Here is a 19,400-nt window from a genome sequence, read left to right as displayed (position 1 = left end):
AGTGGGGACACAGCGGATGTGGGGACAGCTGTGGGGACATCAGAGCCACTGCCATGGGGACACCCCAGATGCCATTATGGGTGTCCCCCAGTCCTTCCTGTCCCCGCATTGTGGACCGTCACCGTCAGCGTCACCTCTCAGCCCAGCCCTGGGGTGGGGGGATGGAGCTGTGGGTGCCGGGGGGGCCCCTTTGAGGCCCACCCCTGGGTGGGGGGGCACATCCGGTCCCCCATCCCCCCCCCCCCCCCTTTTCTCAGCTCTTATCAAAGAGGACAGACATGGGGACAGCTCAGTGGTGACAAAGAGGACGATGTATGGCAACATCGAGTCCGGGCAGCCTGGGCAGGAATGGGGGACAGGAGCCTGTGGGGACAAAGGTAGGGGGCACGGGGGTGGGGGGGGGGTTACTGAGGGTGAGTGGTGACACCCAGAGGTGATCTGAATTGGGGTGGGGGGGGGGGGGGGTGTCCCCAGGATGGGCTGTGGCGCCAAGGAGGGTTCCTCATCCCCAGAAGATGTCCCCAAGGATGGTGGCACCAAAGGGCCCCCTTCCCTCATTGCCATCCCCAATGCCCACCCCTGGGGGCGGATCCCCCAATTCCGGTGCCTAAGGGGGGAGGGGGGGGTCCTCAGCATGGTGACAGCGGGGGGGGGACACCCCTCATTAAGGTGCTGGATGAGGGGCCCCCAGGCTTGGTGGTAGCCCCAAAGGGGACCCCCATTTCCACCCCCAGTGCCCACGGAAGACCCCTGGGGCAGATTCTCCACTGCCAAAGGGGGGGTCCCAGCACGGCGACACGGGGGGGGGGAACCCCTCGTTACGGTGCGCCCCCTCCGTTTTGAGGTGGGGGAGGGGATCCCCCATGACCGCTGTCCCCTCCGCAGCCTGCAGTGAGCTGTACCCCATGGAGGAGAACCTCTACGAGCCTTTGGACCCCCCCATCACCGCACCAAGCCGGAAGCACTCACCTGACCCCCCAGGTACGGCGTGGGTGTCCCATAGGGACGTGGCAATGCAGCCCAAATTGGGGTCCTGCGGCCCCCATCAGGACCCACTGTCACCTCCCTCAGTGTCCCCGGCACGGCAGAGCTGCCCCCAGGACAGGCTGCTGCTGGTGGGCGCCGTGGCCCTGGGGGTCTCAGTGCTGCTCAACGTGTTCCTCCTCTCCCTTGGGACAAGGCAGAGTGAGTATGGGGTCTGCGGGGCTCAACAGGGGGGTCCCCAACCTTGGGGAATGACTCTGGGGCAGAGTTGGGGTTCTGGGGGGTCTCCATAGGGGCTCCCTCATTCTGGGGGATGTTGACACAATCCCGGGGCTGCTGGGGGAAGAGTTGGGGTTCGGGGGGTCTCCATGGGGGCTCCCCTACTTTAGGGGATGATACAGAGGCTGTTGGGGCAGAGCGAAAGTGGGGGGGCTTTCCAACCCTGGGGGGTGATGCTGGGGCAGAGTTGGGGTGCTGAGGTCCCCATGGAGGCTCCCCTACTTTGGGGGACAGTGCTGGGGCAGAGTTGGGGTGCTGAGGGGCTCCATGGGGGATCCCCGACTTTGGGGGACAATGCTGGGGCAGAGTTGGGGTTCTGGGGGTCTCCATGGGGGCTCCCCTACTTTAGGGGATGATACAGAGGCTGTTGGGGCAGAGTGAAAGGGGGGGGGGGCTCTCCAACCCTGGGGGGTGATGCTGGGGCAGAGTTGGGGTGCTGAGGGGCTCCATGGAGGCACCCCTACTTTGGGGGACAGTGCTGGGGCAGAGTTGGGGTTCTGGGGGGTCTTCATAGGGGCTCCCTCACTCTGGGGGATGTTGACACAATCCTGGGGCTGCTGGGGGCAGAGTTGGGGTTCTGGGGGTCTCCATGGGGGCTCCCCTACTTTGGGGGATGATACAGAGGCTGTTGGGGCAGAGTGAAAGTGGGGGTGGGCTCTCCAACCCTGGGGGGTGATGCTGGGGCAGAGTTGGGGTGCTGAGGGGCTCCATGGGGGCTCCCCACCCTTAGGAAATGAGGTCAGGGCTGAGTTGAGGTTTTGGGGTGGGGTCTCCGCAGGGGCTCCCCCACTTTAGGAGACGCTGCTGGGGGCAGAGTTCAGGCGCCGGGGGGCTCCATGAGGTCTCCCCCACTTTAGGAGATGGCGCTGGGGCTGCCGGGGGCAGAGTCGGGGTGATGGGGGTCCAGGGGGTGTCCCCCACACCCCCCGGTGCCCCACACTCCCAGGGCGCCCCTTTTCTCCCCCAGTCTCAGCGCTGACCGCAGCCCTGGAGGAGGCAGAGAAGCCGCAGCCCAACTCCAACATGAGTGCGCGCCGCGCCCCCCCGACCCCCTCCCCGATTCCCGCACCCTCCCCACGCGTCTGCGTACCCCCGAACCCCAACCTCGGCTCACCGTCGCCTCCCCCGCAGCGTCCCGCTCCTTCCTGCTGTACAACAGAGCTCACAATATGTGCGTGGAGGCGCGGGGGCAGCAGCTGACGGCGGCCCCGTGCCGTCCCGAAGCGGCCGCGCAACGCTTCCAGTGGCTGCCGGGGAAGCGGCTGTGGAACGCGGAGCGGCGGCGGTGCGTCACGGCGGCGGCGGGGAGGAATCTGTCCGTCGTGGAGTTGAGGCCGTGCCGGGAGGACGGAGGGCTGCAGCGGTGGGAGTGCGGGGACGGAGGGCTGCTGGCGCTGGCCGGGATGCGGCTGTACTTCAATTACGGCAACAACGCGCTGCGAACGGTGATGCTCTACGTGGGGGACCGCGAGTGGAGCCGTTGGGTCGTGCACGGGAGCAACGATGACCTCTGCACGCGCTCCTGTCAGTCCCGGCCTGCGGATGTTTAAGGGGTTGCCTGACCCCAAACCCGACCCCAAACCCAGCCCGACCCCAAACCCGACCCCAAACTCAGCCTGACCCCAAACTCACCCAAACCCCAAACTCAGCCCAACTCCAAACTCAGCCCGACCCCAAACGGCTCCAAACTCAGCCCGACCCCAAACTCACCCAAACTCAGCCTGACCTCAAATTCAGCCCGATCCCAAACTCAGCCCAACTCCAAACTCACCCAAACCCCAAACTCAGCCCGACCCCAAACTGCTCCAAACTCAGCCTGACCCCAAACTCAGCCCAATCCCAAACTCAGCCCAACCCCAAACTCAGCCCAACCCCAAACTGCCCCAAATTCTGCCCAACCCCAATCTGTCCCATACTTAGCCTGACCCCAAACTCAGCCCAACCCCAAACTGCTCCAAACTCAGCCCAACCCCAAACTCAGCCCGACCCCAAACTGCTCCAAACTCAGACCAACCCCAAACTGCTCCAAATTCAGCCTGACCCCAAACTCAGCCTGGCCCCAAATTCAGCCCGACCCCAAACTCAGCCCAACCCCAAACTGCTCCAAACTCAGCCCGACCCCAAACTCAGCCTGGCCCCAAACTGCTCCAAACTCAACCTGACCCCAAACTCAGCCCAACCCCAAACTCAGCCCGACCCCAAACTCAGCCTGGCCCCAAACTGCTCCAAACTCAGCCTGACCCCAAACTCAGACCAATCCCAAACTCAGCCCAACCCCAAACTCAGCCCGACCCCAAACTGCTCCAAATTCTGCCCAACCCCAGTCTGTCCCAAACTCAGCCCGGCCCCAAACTCAGCCTGGACCCAAACTCAGCCCAACCCCAAACTCAGCCCAACCCCAAACTGCTCCAAACTCAGCCTGACCCCAAACTCAGCCCTACCCCAAACTCAGCCCAACCTCAAACTGCTCCAAACTCAGCCCGACCCCAAACTGCTGCAAACTCAGCCTGACCCCAAACTCAGTCCAACCCCAAACTGCCCCAAATTCTGCCCAACCCCAAACTCAGCCCGACTCCAAACTGCCCCAAACTCAGTCCGACCCCAAACTCACCCAAACTCAGCCCAACCCCGAACTGCTCCAAACTCAGCCTGACCCCAAACTCAGCCCAATCCCAAACTCAGCCCAACCCCAAACTGCCCCAAATTCTGCCCAACCCCAATCTGTCCCAAACTCAGTCTGACCCCAAACTCAGCTTGGCCCCAAATTCAGCCCAACCCCAAACTCAGCCCAACCCCAAACTCAGCCCAACCCCAAACTCAGCCCAACCCCAAACTGCTCCAAACTCAGACCAACCCCAAACTGCTCCAAATTCAGCCTGACCCCAAACTCAGCCCAACCCCAAACTCAGCCCGACCCCAAACTCAGCCTGGCCCCAAACTGCTCCAAACTCAGCCTGACCCCAAACTCAGCCCAACCCCAAACTCAGCCCGACCCCAAACTCAGCCTGGCCCCAAACTGCTCCAAATTCAGCCTGACCCCAAACTCAGTCCAATCCCAAACTCAGCCCAACCCCAAACTCAGCCCGACCCCAAACTGCCCCAAATTCTGCCCAACCCCAATCTGTCCCATACTTAGCCTGACCCCAAACTCAGCCCAACCCCAAACCGCTCCAAACTCAGCCCAACTCCAAACTCAGCCCGACCCCAAACTGCTCCAAACGCAGCCCAACCCCAAAATGCCCCAAACTCAGCCCAATCCCAAACTCAGCCCGACCCCAAACTGCTCCAAACTCAGCCTGACCCCAATTTGCTCCAAACTCATCCCCAAAACCTTGAAGGGATGTGGCTTAAACTAAACTCAAATTGCAACAGACTTCTAACCCTGACCCTAAACCAGACCTAACCCTAAGTGATTTAACCTGACCCTAAACTCAGCCTTAACCTTAAATAGACAGTTTAAGCTCCACCCAGGCTGCAATAGGGTCTGAACACCTCATGCGGCTGTAATCCTAAAAATATAGGATTGAACCTAATCCTAATCTAGTCTAAACCCTGATCTAACCTAAACCCAGGCCCAACCCCAAATGTCCCCTACATATATAGCACTTAAACCAACCCCAATCCGGCCCAAACCCCAATAATCCTAACCCAGCCCTAATCCTAAATATATATGACTGATGGTCATCCTAATTTAGCTCTAAGACCAGTGCAGCCCTAACCCTAAATAAACCCCAACAGGGCACTGACCTTAATCCAACCACAACCCTAAAGACACAGGGCTTCAGCTAACCCTAATTCAACCCCAAACTCCAACTCTAATCCCGTTGTAGCCCCAAATACACAGGACTCAAGCCGAACCCAAAACCCCACGGGGCCGTAGTTCAGTAGAACCCTAAATACTTACAGGACTAAAGCTCACCCTAATCTAGCCCGAATCCCAAATCAGATGGGCCGTCCCCATGCGATGGGATCTCACAACTCTATTTGGGGGTAACCCCGTTGTGTCCCCTCCCCAGGTTGCCCCATTTGCCCCCAGGGTTGGACCTATTTCGGGGGGTCGTGTTATTTCTACTCCAAAACAGCCAAGACGTGGGACAACGCGCGGGGCTTCTGCTCAGCCCATGGGGCACAGCTGCTGGAGGTGGACGGCCCCGAGGAGAAGGTGACCCCAAACGCTGCCCCTAATCCTACACACAACCCTGTCCATAACCCATGACCAGAATCCCATCCTCATCCTATACCCAACCCTAATCCATGACCATAATCCCATCCCCATCCTACACCCAACCCTAATCCATGACCAGAATCCCATCCTCATCCTACACCCAACCCTAATCCATGACCAGAATCCCATCCTCATCCTACACTTAACCCTAATCCATAACTATAATCCCGTCCCCATCCTACACTCAACCCTAATTCATGACCAGAATCCCGTCCCCATCCTACACCCAACCCTAATCCATAACTATAATCCCGTCCCCATCCTACACCCAACCCTAATCCATGACCAGAATCCCATCCTCATCCTACACCCAACCCTAATCCATGACCATAATCCCGTCCCCATCCTACACCCAACCCTAATCCATGACCAGAATCCCATCCTCATCCTACACTCAACCCTAATCCATAACTATAATCCCATCCCCATCCTACACCCAACCCTAATCCATGACCAGAATCCCATCCTCATCCTATTAGGATGTCATCCTCATCCATGCCATCCCCAAACCCTAATTGTACCATAATCCCCAATCCTGCCATTCCCAACCCCTAATCCTGCCATCCCCAAACCCTAATTGTACTCTAATCCCTAATCCTGATATTCCCAACCCCTAATCCTGCCATCCCCAAACCCTAATTGTGCCAAAACCCCAATCCTGCCATTCCCAACCCCTAATCCTCCCATCCCTAAACCCTAATTGTACCATAAGCCCTAATCCTGATATTCCCAACCCCTAATCCTGCCATCCCCAAACCCTAATTGTACCATAATCCCTAATCCTGCCATTCCCAACCCCTAATCCTGCCATCCCCAAACCCTAATTGTACCATAACCCCTAATCCTGCCATCCCCAAACCCTAATTGTACCACAGTCCCTAATCCTGATATTCCCAACCCCTAATCCTGCCATCCCTAAACCCTAATTGTACCACAATCCCTAATCCTGATATTCCCAACCCCTAATCCTGCCATCCCCAAACCCTAATTGTACCATAACCCCTAATCCTGCCATCCCCAAACCCTAATTGTACCATAATCCCTAATCCTGATATTCCCAACCCCTAATGCTGCCATCCCTAAACCCTAATTGTACCACAATCCCTAATCCTGATATTCCCAACCCCTAATCCTGCCATCCCCAAACCCTAATTGTACCATAATCCCTAATCCTGCCATTCCCAACCCCTAATCCTGCCATCCCCAAACCCTAATTGTACCATAACCCCTAATCCTGCCATCCCCAAACCCTAATTGTACTATAATCCCTAATCCTGATATTCCCAACCCCTAATCCTGCCATCCCCAAACCCTAATTGTACCATAACCCCAAATCCTGCCATCCCCATCCCCTAATCCTGCTGTAATCCCTAATCTTTCTGTCCCCCGCCCCAATCCTGCCACCCCTGACCACCAATCCTACTGCCCCCAACCCTTTTTCCTGCTGTAACCCCAAATCCTGCCATCCCTGCCCCTCTATATCCTCCGAACCGCCCCCTAGCCAAGAAAAGACCCCACATTTCCCCCCCAGGTCACCTCACCTCCGGGCAGAGGTTGTGCTGGTGGTGAGCAGAGCAGTGTTTGGGGGGGGTACGGCATAGGGACCAACCTGGCAGCGGGACCTGCTGTGCCCTGCTGTCCCTGAGGGGTCCTGGTGGGGGGGCGTGGGGGGGTGGGGGGGCTCTGTGTCACAGTGACACCACCGCTGTCCCCAGGCTCACATCCAGAGCACGCTGAGCCTCTCCTCCTGGCTCGGCATCAGGGACGAAGAGCTGGAGGGCACCTGGAAACGAGCAAACGGCTCCATCGTGATCCGGGGACACGGGTACAGCCTGGGGATGAGTTGGAAAGGGTTATTGGGGGGAGGGGGGCACAGAGGGCTGTGTCCCCCCCCCCACCACCACCGCCCCCAACCCCCACGGCTCTGTCGCAGCTCGTGGCACTGGAGCGAACCCAACGGCGGGCGGAGGGAGAACTGCGCGGCGGTGCGCACGGATGGGATGTGGTACGATTACCCCTGCAGCAGTGAGCTGCCCTGGGTGTGCGAGGGGCAGCCCTGGGCGTGCGAGGGGAACCCCTGAAACGTGTGGGGGACGCTTGGAGGGGGGGACCCCTCAGACCCCTGTCCCCAACCCACCTCCGCTTGTGCCCGCCTCCTGTACGTCCGTTTCGGGGTTTGGATGGATGTCGGGGTCCCCTGCGGGGCAATAAATGCGTGTGCAGAGTGAGATCCCGCTGCGGCGGCGTCCATTTGGGGTGGGGAGACGGGCGGTGGGGGGCATTGCCCCCCAGAAGGAAGATGTGACAGGTGACGCTACATTGGAGCCTTCTGCAGGTGGGGTTGGGGGAATCTTAGGCCCCACAAATACCCAAACACCCCACAAATACCCTCCAGAACCCCAAATAATCTCCCAGGCTGACATATCCCCGAAGTCTCCCCAAAATACCTCTCAGACCCCCTCAAAATAACCCTCGGGGCATCCCAAAATACTCTTCTGACCCTCAAATCCTCCCCAGGGCCCTCCAAAATGCCCCCAGACCTCCAAATGACTCCCCAGATCACCCAAATACCCCTCAGCCCCCTCACATACCCCCTGGAGCCCCCAGAAATGCCCCTCAGTCCATGGAAAACACCTTCGGACCCCCCATATCACCCCCAGATACCCCAAAATACCCCTCAGATACCCCAAAATACCCCTCAGATACCCCAAATATCCCCTCAGAACTCTCCAAAAGCACCCCATACCCTCAACAATCCACTCAGATTCTCCCAAACGGCCCTCAGATCCCCCAAATACCCCCTCCAGACCCTCAAAAAAACACCCCCGGACCCCCACATCCACTGCAAAATCCCCCCAACACCCCTCGGGTCCCCCAAATATCCCCTCTACTCCATCAGAACTCCCCCAAAATACCCTCAGACCCCCAATAACTCCTCAAATTTCCCCCAAACTCTCCCAGACCCCCAAATGCCCCCAAACACCCCTCAGATACCCCAAATACCCGCTCTAAACCCTCAGAAAACACCCCGACAACCCCAAAGCCCCCAAACTCCCCCAAAACCCTTTAGATACCTCAAATCCCCCCCTCTAAACCCTCAAAAAACACCCCCAAAGCCCCCCAAATTCCCCAAAGCACCCCTCAGACCCCCAAGAACCCCCTCAGAACTCCTCAAAGATACTCCCAGACCCCAATAACCCCCCAAATTTCCCCCAAACACCCCCAGACCCCCAATGCCCCACAAAGTCCCCCCAAACACCCCTCAGAACTCTCCCAAAATACCCCCAGACCCCAATAATCCCCCCTATATCCCCCAAACACCCCCAAATCCCCCAAACACCCCTCACACCCCCCACACCCCCCCTCTAAACCCTCAACAAACACCCCCAGACCCCCAAAGCCCCCCAAATTCCCCCAAACTCCCCTCAGACCCCCAAGAACCCCACTCAGAACTCCCCCAAAATACCCCCAGACCCCAATAACCCCCCCTATATCCCCCAAACACCCCCAAATCCCCCAAACACCCCTCACACCCCCCACACCCCCCCTCTAAACCCTCAACAAACACCCCCAGACCCCAAAAGCCCCCTAAATTCCCCCAAACACCCCTCTGACCCCCAAAGCCCCCTCAGAACTCCTCAAAGATACCCTCATACCCCAATAACCCCCCAGATTTCCCCCAAACACCCCCTGACCCTCAAAGCCCCCCAGATTCCCCCCAAACACCCCTCTGAGCCCCAAGAACCCCCTCAGAACTCCTCAAAGATACCCTCATACCCCAATAACCCCCCAGTTTTCCCCCAAACACCCTCAAATCCCCCAAACACCCCTCACACCCCCCACACCCCCCCTCTAAACCCTCAACAAACACCCCCAGACCCCAAAAGCCCCCTAAATTCCCCCAAACTCCCCTCAGACCCCCAAGAACCCCACTCAGAACTCCCCCAAAATACCCCCAGACCCCAATAACCCCCCCTATATCCCCCAAACACCCCCAAATCCCCCAAACACCCCTCACACCCCCCACATCCCCCCTCTAAACCCTCAACAAACACCCCCAGACCCCCAAAGCCCCCCAAATTCCCCCAAACACCCCTCAGACCCCCAAAGCCCCCTCAGAACTCCTCAAAGATACCCTCATACCCCAATAACCCCCCAGATTTCCCCCAAACACCCCCTCAGACCCCCAAGACCCCCCCAGACCCTAATAACCCCCCCTATACCCCCCAAACACCCCCAAATTCCCCAAACACCCCTCACACCCCCCACACCCCCCCTCTAAACCCTCAACAAACACCCCCAGACCCCAAAAGCCCCCTAAATTCCCCCAAACACCCCTCTGAGCCCCAAGAACCCCCCTGAGAACTCCCCCAAAATACCCCCAGACCCCAATAACCCCCCCTATATCCCCCAAACACCCCCAAATCCCCCAAACACCCCTCACACCCCCCACATCCCCCCTCTAAACCCTCAACAAACACCCCCAGACCCCCAAAGCCCCCCAAATTCCCCCCAAACACCCCTCAGACCCCCAAGAACCCCCCTGAGAACTCCCCCCAAATACCCCCAGACCCCAATAACCCCCCCCAAATCCCCCAAACACCCCTTACACCCCCCACATCCCCCCTCTAAACCCTCAACAAACACCCCCAGACCCCCAAAGCCCCCTAAATTCCCCCAAACACCCCTCTGAGCCCCAAGAACCCCCCTGAGAACTCCCCCAAAATACCCCCAGACCCCAATAACCCCCCCTATATCCCCCAAACACCCCCAAATCCCCCAAACACCCCTCACACCCCCCACATCCCCCCTCTAAACCCTCAACAAACACCCCCAGACCCCCAAAGCCCCCCAAATTCCCCCCAAACACCCCTGTGAGCCCCAAGAACCCTCCTCAGAACTCCCCCAAAATACCCCCAGACCCCAATAACCCCCACTATATCCCCCAAACACCCCCAAATCCCCCAAACACCCCTCACACCCCCCACATCCCCCCTCTAAACCCTCAACAAATATCCCAGACCCCCCAAAGCCCCCCAAATTCCCCCCAAACACCCCTCAGACCCCCAAGAACCCCACTCAGAACTCCCCCAAAATACCCCCAGACCCCAATAACCCCCCCCAAATCCCCCAAACACCCCTCACACCCCCCACACCCCCCCTCTAAACCCTCAACAAACACCCCCAGACCCCCAAAGCCCCCTAAATTCCCCCAAACACCCCTCTGAGCCCCAAGAACCGCCCTCAGAACTCCCCCAAAATACCCCCAGACCCCAATAACCCCCCCCAAATCCCCCAAACACCCCTCACACCCCCCACACCCCCCCTCTTAAACCCTCAACAAACACCCCCAGGCCCCCAAAGCCCCCCAAATTCCCCCAAACACCCCTCAGACCCCCAAAGCCCCCTCAGAACTCCTCAAAGATTCCCTCATACCCCAATAACCCCCCAGATTTCCCCCAAACACCCCCTGACCCTCAAAGACCCCCAAATTCCCCCAAACACCCCTCAGACCCCCAAGACCCCCCCCAGACCCTAATAACCCCCCCCATATCCCCCAAACACCCCCAAATCCCCCAAACACCCCTCACACCCCCCACACCCCCCCTCTTAAACCCTCAACAAACACCCCCAGCCCCCCCCCCCCTTCCCTCCCCCTCCCCCCCACCTCCCCCCACTCCGCTCCCCATCTCTCTGGGCCCACACCCGTGGTTTGGGGGTGCCGGCAGTTCCCCTTTTTTGGGGGGGGGGTTTGTTGTTCCCGGGGGTCCCGGCTGGCGGTGTCGGGTTGGGGGGTTCCGGCCTGCAGCTGCCGGCGGCTCCCGGCGGTATCCCAGGAATGCGCGGCGCGGGATGGCGGCCCTGCGGCTGCACGGCCCGACGTGCTGAGCTGAAGGAACCGGGCCAAGAGGACCGGGCCAAAGGGACAGAACCGGGCTGAAGGAACCGGGACCGGCCTGAAGGGAGAGAGAGAGAGAGAGAGAAACGGGCCGAACGGACGGAGCCGGGCTGGGCTGAAGGGAGCGGATTGTGGAGACAGAACGGGGCTGAGGAGACAGAACTGGGCCGAGGGGGCCAAGCCGAGGTGACAGAACCGGGCCGAGAGGACAGAACTGGGCCAAGGAGACAGAACCGGATTGAGGGGACTGGGCCCGGCCAAGGGGGGAGAGAGAACCGGGCCGAAGGGACAGAACTGGGCTGAGGGCACCGAACCGGGCCCGGCTGAGGGGAGAGGATCCAAAGAACCGGACTGAGGGGACCAAACCGGACCAGGCCCGGCTGAGGAGACAGGACCGAACCGGACCAGGCCCGGCTGAGGGCCCCGGGCCATGGCGGAGCCGCTGCTGCGGAGGACCTTTTCTCGGTTACGGGGCCGGGACCGTCCGCGTAGGAAGAAATCGGATGGCAAAGAGAGAGGTAAGGGGCTGTGGGACTGGGAGAGGTCATCCTGGGGGGGCCCTCCTCTCCCCACAGGGAACCCCATCAGCCCAGGTCCCTCCTGTCCCTCTGTAAGGGACCCCAGTGTCACCCCCAGGTCCCTCCTGCCCCCACAGGGAACCTCATCACCCCCAGGTCCCTCCTGTCCCTCTGTAAGGGACCCCAGTGTCACCCCCAGGTCCCTCCTGTCCCTCTGTAAGGGACCCCAATGTCACCCCCAGGTCCCTCCTGCCCCCACAGGGAACCTCATCACCCCCAGGTCCCTCCTGTCCCTCTGTAAGGGACCCCAGTGTCACCCCCAGGTCCCTCCTGTCCCTCTGTAAGGGACCCCAGTGTCACCCCCAGGTCCCTCCTGTCCCTCTGTAAGGGACCCCAGTGTCACCCCCACACCCCTCCTGTCCCTCTGTATGGGACCCCAATGTCACCCCCAGGTCCCTCCTGTCCCTCTGTAAGGGACCCCAGTGTCACCCCCAGGTCCCTCCTGCCCCCACAGGGAACCCCATCACCCCCAGGTCCCTCCTGTCCCTCTATAAAGGACCCCAGTGTCACCCCCAGGTCCCTCCTCTCCCCACAGGGAACCCCATCAGCCCAGGTCCCTCCTGTCCCTCTGTAAGGGCCCCCAGTGTCACCCCCGCACCCCTCCTGTCCCTCTATAAAGGACCCCAGTGTCACCCCCACACCCCTCCTGTCCCTCTATAAAGGACCCCAGTGTCACCCCCACACCCCTCCTGTCCCTCTATAAAGGACCCCAGTGTCACCCCCACACCCCTCCTGTCCCTCTATAAAGCACTCCAGTGTCCTCCTGGGGTCCCCTCTGCCCTTCCTGCCAACCCAGGGGACCCCTTTCCCCCTTAGAAAGGGACCTCCATCACACCAACCCCCCCCCTGTGCCATAAGGAAGCGTTCTCGCTGCCACTCTGGGGTTCCCCCAAGGGATCCCCATCACCCCAGATCCCTACTGACTGTCTCCCAGGGAGGATACCCCACTACCACCCCACGTCCCACCTCCTTTTCCCCAAGAAGGTTCCCAGTGTCGCTCTGGAGTCCCTCCTGCCACCTAAGGTACCACCAGCACCCCCAGATTCTTCCTGCCACGTAAGGAAGGGGCCCCAATGTAAGCCCAGGAGCCCCCTGTCTCCTAGGGAATGGTCCCCAGTTTTACCTCAAGTCGCCCCCCCTGTACTTTTAAGGGCCCCCTGTTACCCCAAATCCCCTCAGTGTCCCTCAAGGAGTGTTCCTCCTGTCCCCTAATGGACCCTCATCAACCCAGCTTCCCCCTGTCCCCTAAGGAAGGGACCCCAGTGCCACCCCGGGGGTCCCTCCTGCCCCACTTGAGTAATCCCCGCAGACCTAGGGTCCCTTTTGCCCTCAGGAAGGGACCCCCATCACCCCAGGTCCCTCCTGCATCCTAAGGAAGGGACCCCAATATCACCCTGGGGACCCTCCTGTCCCTTAAGGTACCACCACCACCCCAGATCCCACCTATCCCGTAAGGAAGGGATGCCAATGTCACCCCAGATCACTCTTGTCCCTCAAGGAAGAGACCCCAGTTTCACCCTGGGGTCCCTCCTGCCCCCCTGGAGCCCCCCTGCCCACCCTAGTGTCTCCCACGGATATGGAGACAGAACGTGGGGGGGGGGGGGGAGGAAGGGGGGGAGCACAGAGACCGCACCCGGGGGCTGCAGGGAATCGGGGTGCATGATTCAGGACACCCCACTGTGTCTGTGAGAGGGGAGTACACAGCTTGGGGGAGCACAGGAGGAGTGATCTCCACTGTGGTGCAGCCCCGGGTCTGTTGGGGTGCAGCAGAGCCCAGCTGTGCCCCTCCCCCCCCCCCCCACTGCTCCCCCCTCCCCCCTGAGGACGGTGGGAGCGCAGCAGCGCAGCTGTAAACAACCGGAAATCCCTCTTGGCAGCGGTTTGGGGCAAGGATGGTGGGTGGGTGGAAGGACACTCGAGGGGATGAGACGGGCTGCGGGGGCTGATCCTGTCCTTCCCTCCCCTTACAGAGCACCCCCAGCCCGGCCCTGACCCACTGCCAGCCCCCGAGGCATCCCCGGCGCCCCCTGAACCGTCAGCATCCCGCAGGCAGAACTGGACTCGCTTCTCCGGCCGTCATCCTCCTCCCAGAGCCCCCCTGGAGGGGTTGGAACCCACGGAGCAGGATGCAACCAGCAGCACCCCGCCATCCGCTGCGGATCCACCCGGCGAGGAGCCCTCGGAGCTGGCAGAGGAGGCAGATGCAGCAGAGCTCTGCGGTCCCGGTCGGAGCCCAGGGCACGGTGCTTACCTGCAGAGCCTGGAAAGGAGCAGCCGGCACTGGGTGCTGTCCTCGGGGAAGGCAGCGGGGCTGGATGAGGCGGGTGGAGGCACCGAGATGGAAGTCGGAACGGGAGGCAGCGAAGGGGAGATCTGGTACAACCCTATCCCCGAGGACGAGGATCCTCCGAAGCCGTGCAGAGAGGATGGCAAAGGGATGGCAGAGAGCCCCGGAGCGCACGGCATGGAGGAGCCGGCTGCTGGCAGGAGCCAGGCTTGTGGTGCGTGGCGGGCCCTGGTCCCCTTGTCACCACCCCGGGGAGGGTCCCCCGTGCACCCCACAGTGTCCACAGCACCACTGTCCTGTCTGTGTCCTCCATGAGGCCTCCCGGACCTTGAGGTCTTCAGATCCAATGATCCCCGGTGCCTTCTGGAACTTGTTGTCCTCGTCCCCAAGGATGGCACCGCGCAGATGCTGTAGTCCCCATTCCTTCCCTGTCCCCCTGTGACGCCCGAGGACAACGTCCTTCAGACCTCACGGTGTCCCCACTGTGTGACAGGGACATCTCCTGGACCCCAAGGGTCCTCATCGACCTCCCTTCTCCCAGACACATCCCACAGTCTTTGCTCCTTTGTCCCCCACGGTGCCCCCCGAGGAAGGATCCCCAGTGTCACTCAGGGCTCCCGTCCCCTAAGGAAGGATCCCCCCAGCAGCGTCCCCAGGACAGCTGTCCCCCACGCTCCCCAAACCCTCTCTCCATTCCCCATCACAGCCTCCCAGCGCCCCGAAACCCCTCCCTTCACCCCGCAGCCATCCCCACTCACCCCCTCACCCTTTCTCTCCCCACAGCAAAGATGCCCATCCCCTGCGTCAGCTCGGGGGCAGGGCTCCCATCCCCGTCCCCCCCCTCCAGCCCCGGTGCCACCAAGAAGGGCCGCTCTCTCAGCAAGGTGAAGTCCCCGGGCACTGTGCGCCGCCTCTCCATGAAGATGAAGAAGCTCCCGGAGCTGCGGAGGAAGCTGAGCCTACGCAGCCCTCGGCCGAGGGGACAGGAGGGCAGCACGTCTCCTTCCGACGCCCGCAAGGAATCCAGCAACGTCATCAGCCGTTACCACCTCGACACCAGCGTGGCATCGCTGCCTCGCTCCAAAGCAGCCAGCAAAGGAGGCTACCTGAGCGACGGGGACTCGCCGGAGCTGCCGGCTAAAACCGGGGTGCTCGCCGAACCGGAGGACGGGGAGAGCGGCTTGGATGTGGCCGCTTTCCGGCCCTACAGCTGCGGGGAGCTGCCGCGGGGCGGGCAGCACATCTCGGGGTTGGTCAGCGTGCACCTCTACGGCGTGCGGGACCTGAAGCCGCCGCGCGCCGAAACGCGGGAGGTTTTCTGTGTGCTGCAGGTGGACGCGGCCAACCGGGCTCGCACGGCCCTGCTGCCCTGCAAGGCCGCTTTCCTCGGCCTCAACCACACCTTCAACCTGGAGCTGGAGGGCGCGCAGCTGCTCAAGGTGATGGTCTTCTCCTGGGACCCCTCCTCCTGCCGCAACCGCCTCTGCTGCCACGGCTCCGTGCTGCTGCCCCACATCTTCCGGGGTGCGTAGGAGGGCTCCGCTTTCGGGGTTGGGGGGCGCGGATTGAGGGCGTGGGTTCGGGGGCTTCACGCCGTGCCGTTCTGCTCCGCTCCCCGCAGGCAGCCGTGCCCAACAGCTGGCGGTGCAGCTGCAGCCCCGCGGTGTCCTCTTCACCAAACTCACTTTGGTGGAGCAGTGGGAAGGTCCCGGCGAGCGCGAGCCCCGCGTCTTCGGCGTGGAGCTGGGCCAGCTGGTGGAGAGGGAGAAGACGGCCTCCAAAGTGCCCCTGCTCATCCAGAAGTGCGTGGCCGAGATCGAGAAACGGGGGCTGAAGGTGAGCGGGGGTCCTTCGGTGACGCCCAGAGGGGGTGGTCTCTCCCGGCCTCCGCCGTGTCAGCTCCGTCTCGGTGTTGCCCCGTTCCAGGTGGTCGGGCTGTACCGCCTCTGCGGTTCGGCCGCCGTCAAGAAGGAGCTGCGCGACGCCTTCGAGAGGGACAGCGCGGCCGTGACGCTGTCGGAGCAGCTCTACCCCGACATCAACGTCATCACGGGTCAGTGCTCGCCCCGCAGCCCCCCCGGCACCCGCGGGGACCACCCCATGGCCCCCGCCCCCACCCCCCGTGCTCTCCTCCCCGCAGGGATCCTGAAGGACTACTTGCGGGAGCTGCCCACGCCGCTCATCACCCCCACGCTGTACCACGTCGTGCTGGAGGCCATGGCCAAGCGGCCCCCCCGGACCCCCCCGGCCGAGCGGGATGCCGTCCCGCTGCTCGACTGTCTGCCCGACGTGGAGAAGGTGGGCTCTGTCAGCTCAGCTCAGCCGTGGGGAGGGATTGAGGGGAGGGATCCCACCGCCCCTCAGCCCCCGGGGTCTCCTCCGCCTTCATTTCTGGCTCAGTGCCCCCCGCACGGTGCGGTGCGTCCCATTGTCACCTCCCGTGTCCCGTTGTCACCTCCCGTGTCCCGTTGTCACCTCCCGTGTCCCATTGTCACCTCCCTTGTCCCGGTGTTGCCTCTCCCCTGAAAGCCACCCTGAGCCTTTCTGAGGGTTTCTACCCCCCCAAAACCTCCCGTGTGACACCGAGGACTGCCTGCAGCCCATCGTTTCCCCTTGGAAGTTCTGTTCCGAGCTGCCCGAGCTCGGGGCTGGTGTTGAGAGGGGGAGGAACTGCCACCCCTACTGATGCCACCTTGCCCCCCCCACCAGGCCACGCTGACGCGACTCCTGGACCACCTGAGCTTGGTGGCTTCGTTCCACGACTTCAACCGCATGAACTCTCAGAACATCGCCGTCTGCTTCGGGCCGGTGCTGCTCACGCAGAGCCAGGAGCCCCGGCGCGGTGGCACCGCCGCCGCCGTCCCCCGCAGCTACGCCCGCAGCGAGGACATCGCCAGCGCCGTCGACTTCAAGAGGCACATCGAGGTGCTGCATTACCTGCTGCAGGCCTGGCCGGGTGAGCAGGAAGGGAGGGGGGCACCCGTGACCCCCATCCTGGGTCACCGTGGCTCCGTGGCGCTCTGTGACGTTCCTGTGCTGCCCCATAGCCCGCTGCCCCCCAGCAGTGGCTGCAGGGATCTGGGAGCCCTCGGTGTGTGGGTGCCCTTTGGCTCCCCCCCCCCCCCTCCATTTTTAAGGGTACCTCTGTAGCCCCCAGCCCCACACATCTGCCCCACGGCCCGCTCGTGTCCTTCTGCTCCCACCTCGCCCCCACCAAAAGGCCACCAGTGTCCCCCCATTGTCCAGCAGCTATGCTGGGGTCCCCCATTTCCATCCGATCCAGCCCCCCCATCTCCACAAGAACGCCTGGGGCTCCCCCCATCTTTCCAGCAACTTCTCCGTACCCCCCCACCCAAATCCTGGCATTGCTCTGGGGTCCACATTCTCCAACACAAAGACCTGGGGGGCCTCCCCCTGTAACACGGGGTCCCCCATTTCCATCCACCACCTCAACCTCTCCTCCTTTCCGCCCCTCTCCCCCCCACAGTCGCATTTCCACACACCCCTCCAACACCCAACGACCCCCACCCCCCCCCAACTCTATTACACAACACCCCCCAACCCCTACTCTCTCTCCACAGCCCCACGTTCCCCCCTGACCCCCCAAGTGCCACCCACCCACCCTCGGCAGCCACCGCCGCGCCTGGACCTGCCGGACACAACCGTGGTCGCCCGACACCGCCCCCGGGGGCCCGAAAGCCCCCCCAGCAACCGCTACGCCGGCGACTGGAGCGTCTGCGGCCACCAGTTGGGTGGTGGATACGAGGAGGTGACAACGGGTGACAACGACAGCCGGGCCGCCCACCGCCGGACCCTCTTCGTGGCCGACTTTGGTCTCGGTGACGACCCCGAAGCGCCCTTCGGCCCCCGGCTCAACCTCAAGGACTTCGACGCGCTCATCCTCGACCTCGAGAGGGAACTCGCCAAGCAGATCAACGTCTGCCTGTGATGCCGGTACCGGTCCCGGTTCCGGTCCCGGTTCCGGTCCAGGTGACAGCACCGGTACCGCTGGGAGAGCGACCAAAAAAGCAAGCACTTGCCTCTTGTTGCCTTCGATTTGCACAGCGCCGAGCAGAAGGGACCCCGACGGAGGAGGTGACGCCGTCTTTGTGGGACCCCGGACCCTCTGGGGTGACCCCCATCCCCGTACCCCCCCAACCCGGCTGCACCCCCTCCCTGCACAGCCACGCTCCCATTTTTGGGGGGGGTGGAGCAGAAGGGGGGGTACTTTTTGCTCGGGGTGTTATTATGGCCAAATCCTGCCCTCAAGTGCCTGTTTGCCCCCCCTTCGCCCTTCCCCAGTGGCCCCCTCCGTGGGTGCCCCCTCCCCACAATCAGTATTGACAAGGGTCCATGACCTCCATCGCTCAGGCTGGGGGGGGGGGGGGCACACTGTCCCCCTCCCCATCACCCCCCTACGCTCACGGAGGGGGGGGGGGGGGGCTCCCCAAAATCCCCTCCCCGTTGCTGCCACTCTGAGGATGGCGATGGCACTCCCTCCCATCCCCATGGGCGGCATCGGGGACCCCCAACCCCCATTTTTCTGCCCCCCCCCCCCCCCCCCCCATTCTGGGTGGGGGGGTGCTGCCGGTACGGGAGCGCTCAGCTTTATTTATTACCCGAGCTTCGTGTGCGTGCGTGCGTGTGGATGGACTGCAGCCAGCAGTAATAAACCTTTCCCCCCTCCCCTCCCAAAAATAATAAACCCAGAGCCAGTGTTAGAGTGGGGGAGGTGGGGGAGGCTAAAATGAACCCCCCCCACCCCCAAAAAAAACAAAAACAAAACAGCCTTGCTCAGTATTAGCCTTACAGGAACCAGCTGAATGTGAACGCACCGGCCCGGCCGGGCTGAGCCAGCAGTGTTAAATGCTCGGGCAGGGGGTGCAGCAGCGCTCAGAGGGGCGTTTGGGGACACAGCTATGTCCCCCCCCCCCCACACCCCCCCCACCATGCTGGGGTGAGCTGCCATCCCCCTGCCCTGCCCACCGCCTTGTCACCGTCACCAGCAATAAAGGACACAAAGCTGCACTCGCCGCCGGGGCTGTGTGTGTGTTGGTGCCACGTTGACGGGGTGGCCGCCCCCCAGAACGTCACCTGGGGGGGGGGTTGGGGGGCTGAGGGTGGGGGGGGGGGGGCGTCCCAAATCAA

General features: G+C 62.0%; 3 protein-coding genes across 4 annotated transcripts; 2 read left to right on the top strand and 1 right to left on the bottom strand.

Moving 5' to 3' along the window:
• Positions 1 to 274: 274 nt before the first annotated feature.
• Positions 275 to 7,718, top strand: LOC107049166 (macrophage mannose receptor 1-like). Of its 2 annotated transcripts, XM_025145778.3 has the most exons (8): positions 275 to 377; positions 886 to 981; positions 1,072 to 1,185; positions 2,231 to 2,290; positions 2,395 to 2,787; positions 5,280 to 5,425; positions 7,204 to 7,313; positions 7,422 to 7,718. In XM_025145778.3, exons 1-8 carry the CDS (start codon positions 311 to 313, stop codon positions 7,567 to 7,569), a joined length of 1,134 nt encoding a protein of 377 aa, XP_025001546.3. In that variant the 5' UTR covers positions 275 to 310; the 3' UTR covers positions 7,570 to 7,718. The 2 variants fall into 2 exon arrangements, with proteins under 2 accessions (XP_025001546.3, XP_025001545.3); XM_025145777.3 differs by having other exon boundaries at positions 886 to 1,185.
• LOC124417451 (MAPK-interacting and spindle-stabilizing protein-like) lies at positions 7,603 to 11,873 on the bottom strand. The gene is made up of 2 exons (XM_046904765.1): positions 11,195 to 11,873; positions 7,603 to 7,685 (listed from the first exon to the last, which is right to left on the bottom strand). The coding sequence occupies exons 1-2, from the start codon at positions 11,817 to 11,819 to the stop codon at positions 7,603 to 7,605; spliced, it is 708 nt and encodes a 235-aa protein (XP_046760721.1). The 5' UTR covers positions 11,820 to 11,873.
• Positions 11,303 to 19,285, top strand: SYDE1 (synapse defective Rho GTPase homolog 1). Its single transcript, XM_025145753.3, has 8 exons — positions 11,303 to 11,905; positions 13,936 to 14,466; positions 15,036 to 15,776; positions 15,874 to 16,088; positions 16,179 to 16,305; positions 16,393 to 16,550; positions 16,962 to 17,208; positions 17,834 to 19,285. The coding sequence occupies exons 1-8, from the start codon at positions 11,818 to 11,820 to the stop codon at positions 18,199 to 18,201; spliced, it is 2,475 nt and encodes an 824-aa protein (XP_025001521.1). The 5' UTR covers positions 11,303 to 11,817; the 3' UTR covers positions 18,202 to 19,285.
• Positions 19,286 to 19,400: the final 115 nt, after the last annotated feature.

This window comes from Gallus gallus, chromosome 30 (assembly GCF_016699485.2).
Source record: "Gallus gallus isolate bGalGal1 chromosome 30, bGalGal1.mat.broiler.GRCg7b, whole genome shotgun sequence".
NCBI lineage: Eukaryota > Metazoa > Chordata > Aves > Galliformes > Phasianidae > Gallus > Gallus gallus.
The sequence above is the reverse complement of the archived record's forward strand: the minus strand, read 5'-3'. Positions and strand labels throughout refer to the sequence as shown.

Excerpts from the sequence above, each read along its gene's own strand:
- LOC107049166 (XM_025145777.3), top strand. The coding sequence starts at position 311 with ATGTATGGCAACATCGAGTCCGGGCAGCCTGGGCAGGAATGGGGGACA. Across the intron at positions 378-885 it reads AGGAGCCTGTGGGGACAAAG|CCTGCAGTGAGCTGTACCCC; the intron begins GTAGGGGGCACG and ends TCCCCTCCGCAG. Across the intron at positions 1,186-2,230 it reads CTCCCTTGGGACAAGGCAGA|TCTCAGCGCTGACCGCAGCC; the intron begins GTGAGTATGGGG and ends TTTCTCCCCCAG.
- SYDE1 (XM_025145753.3), top strand. The coding sequence starts at position 11,818 with ATGGCGGAGCCGCTGCTGCGGAGGACCTTTTCTCGGTTACGGGGCCGG. Across the intron at positions 11,906-13,935 it reads ATCGGATGGCAAAGAGAGAG|AGCACCCCCAGCCCGGCCCT; the intron begins GTAAGGGGCTGT and ends CTCCCCTTACAG. Across the intron at positions 16,551-16,961 it reads GTCTGCCCGACGTGGAGAAG|GCCACGCTGACGCGACTCCT; the intron begins GTGGGCTCTGTC and ends CCCCCCCACCAG.
- LOC124417451 (XM_046904765.1), bottom strand. The coding sequence starts at position 11,819 with ATGGCCCGGGGCCCTCAGCCGGGCCTGGTCCGGTTCGGTCCTGTCTCC. Across the intron at positions 7,686-11,194 it reads CCGGCACCCCCAAACCACGG|GGGACCCCGACATCCATCCA; the intron begins GTGTGGGCCCAG and ends ATTGCCCCGCAG.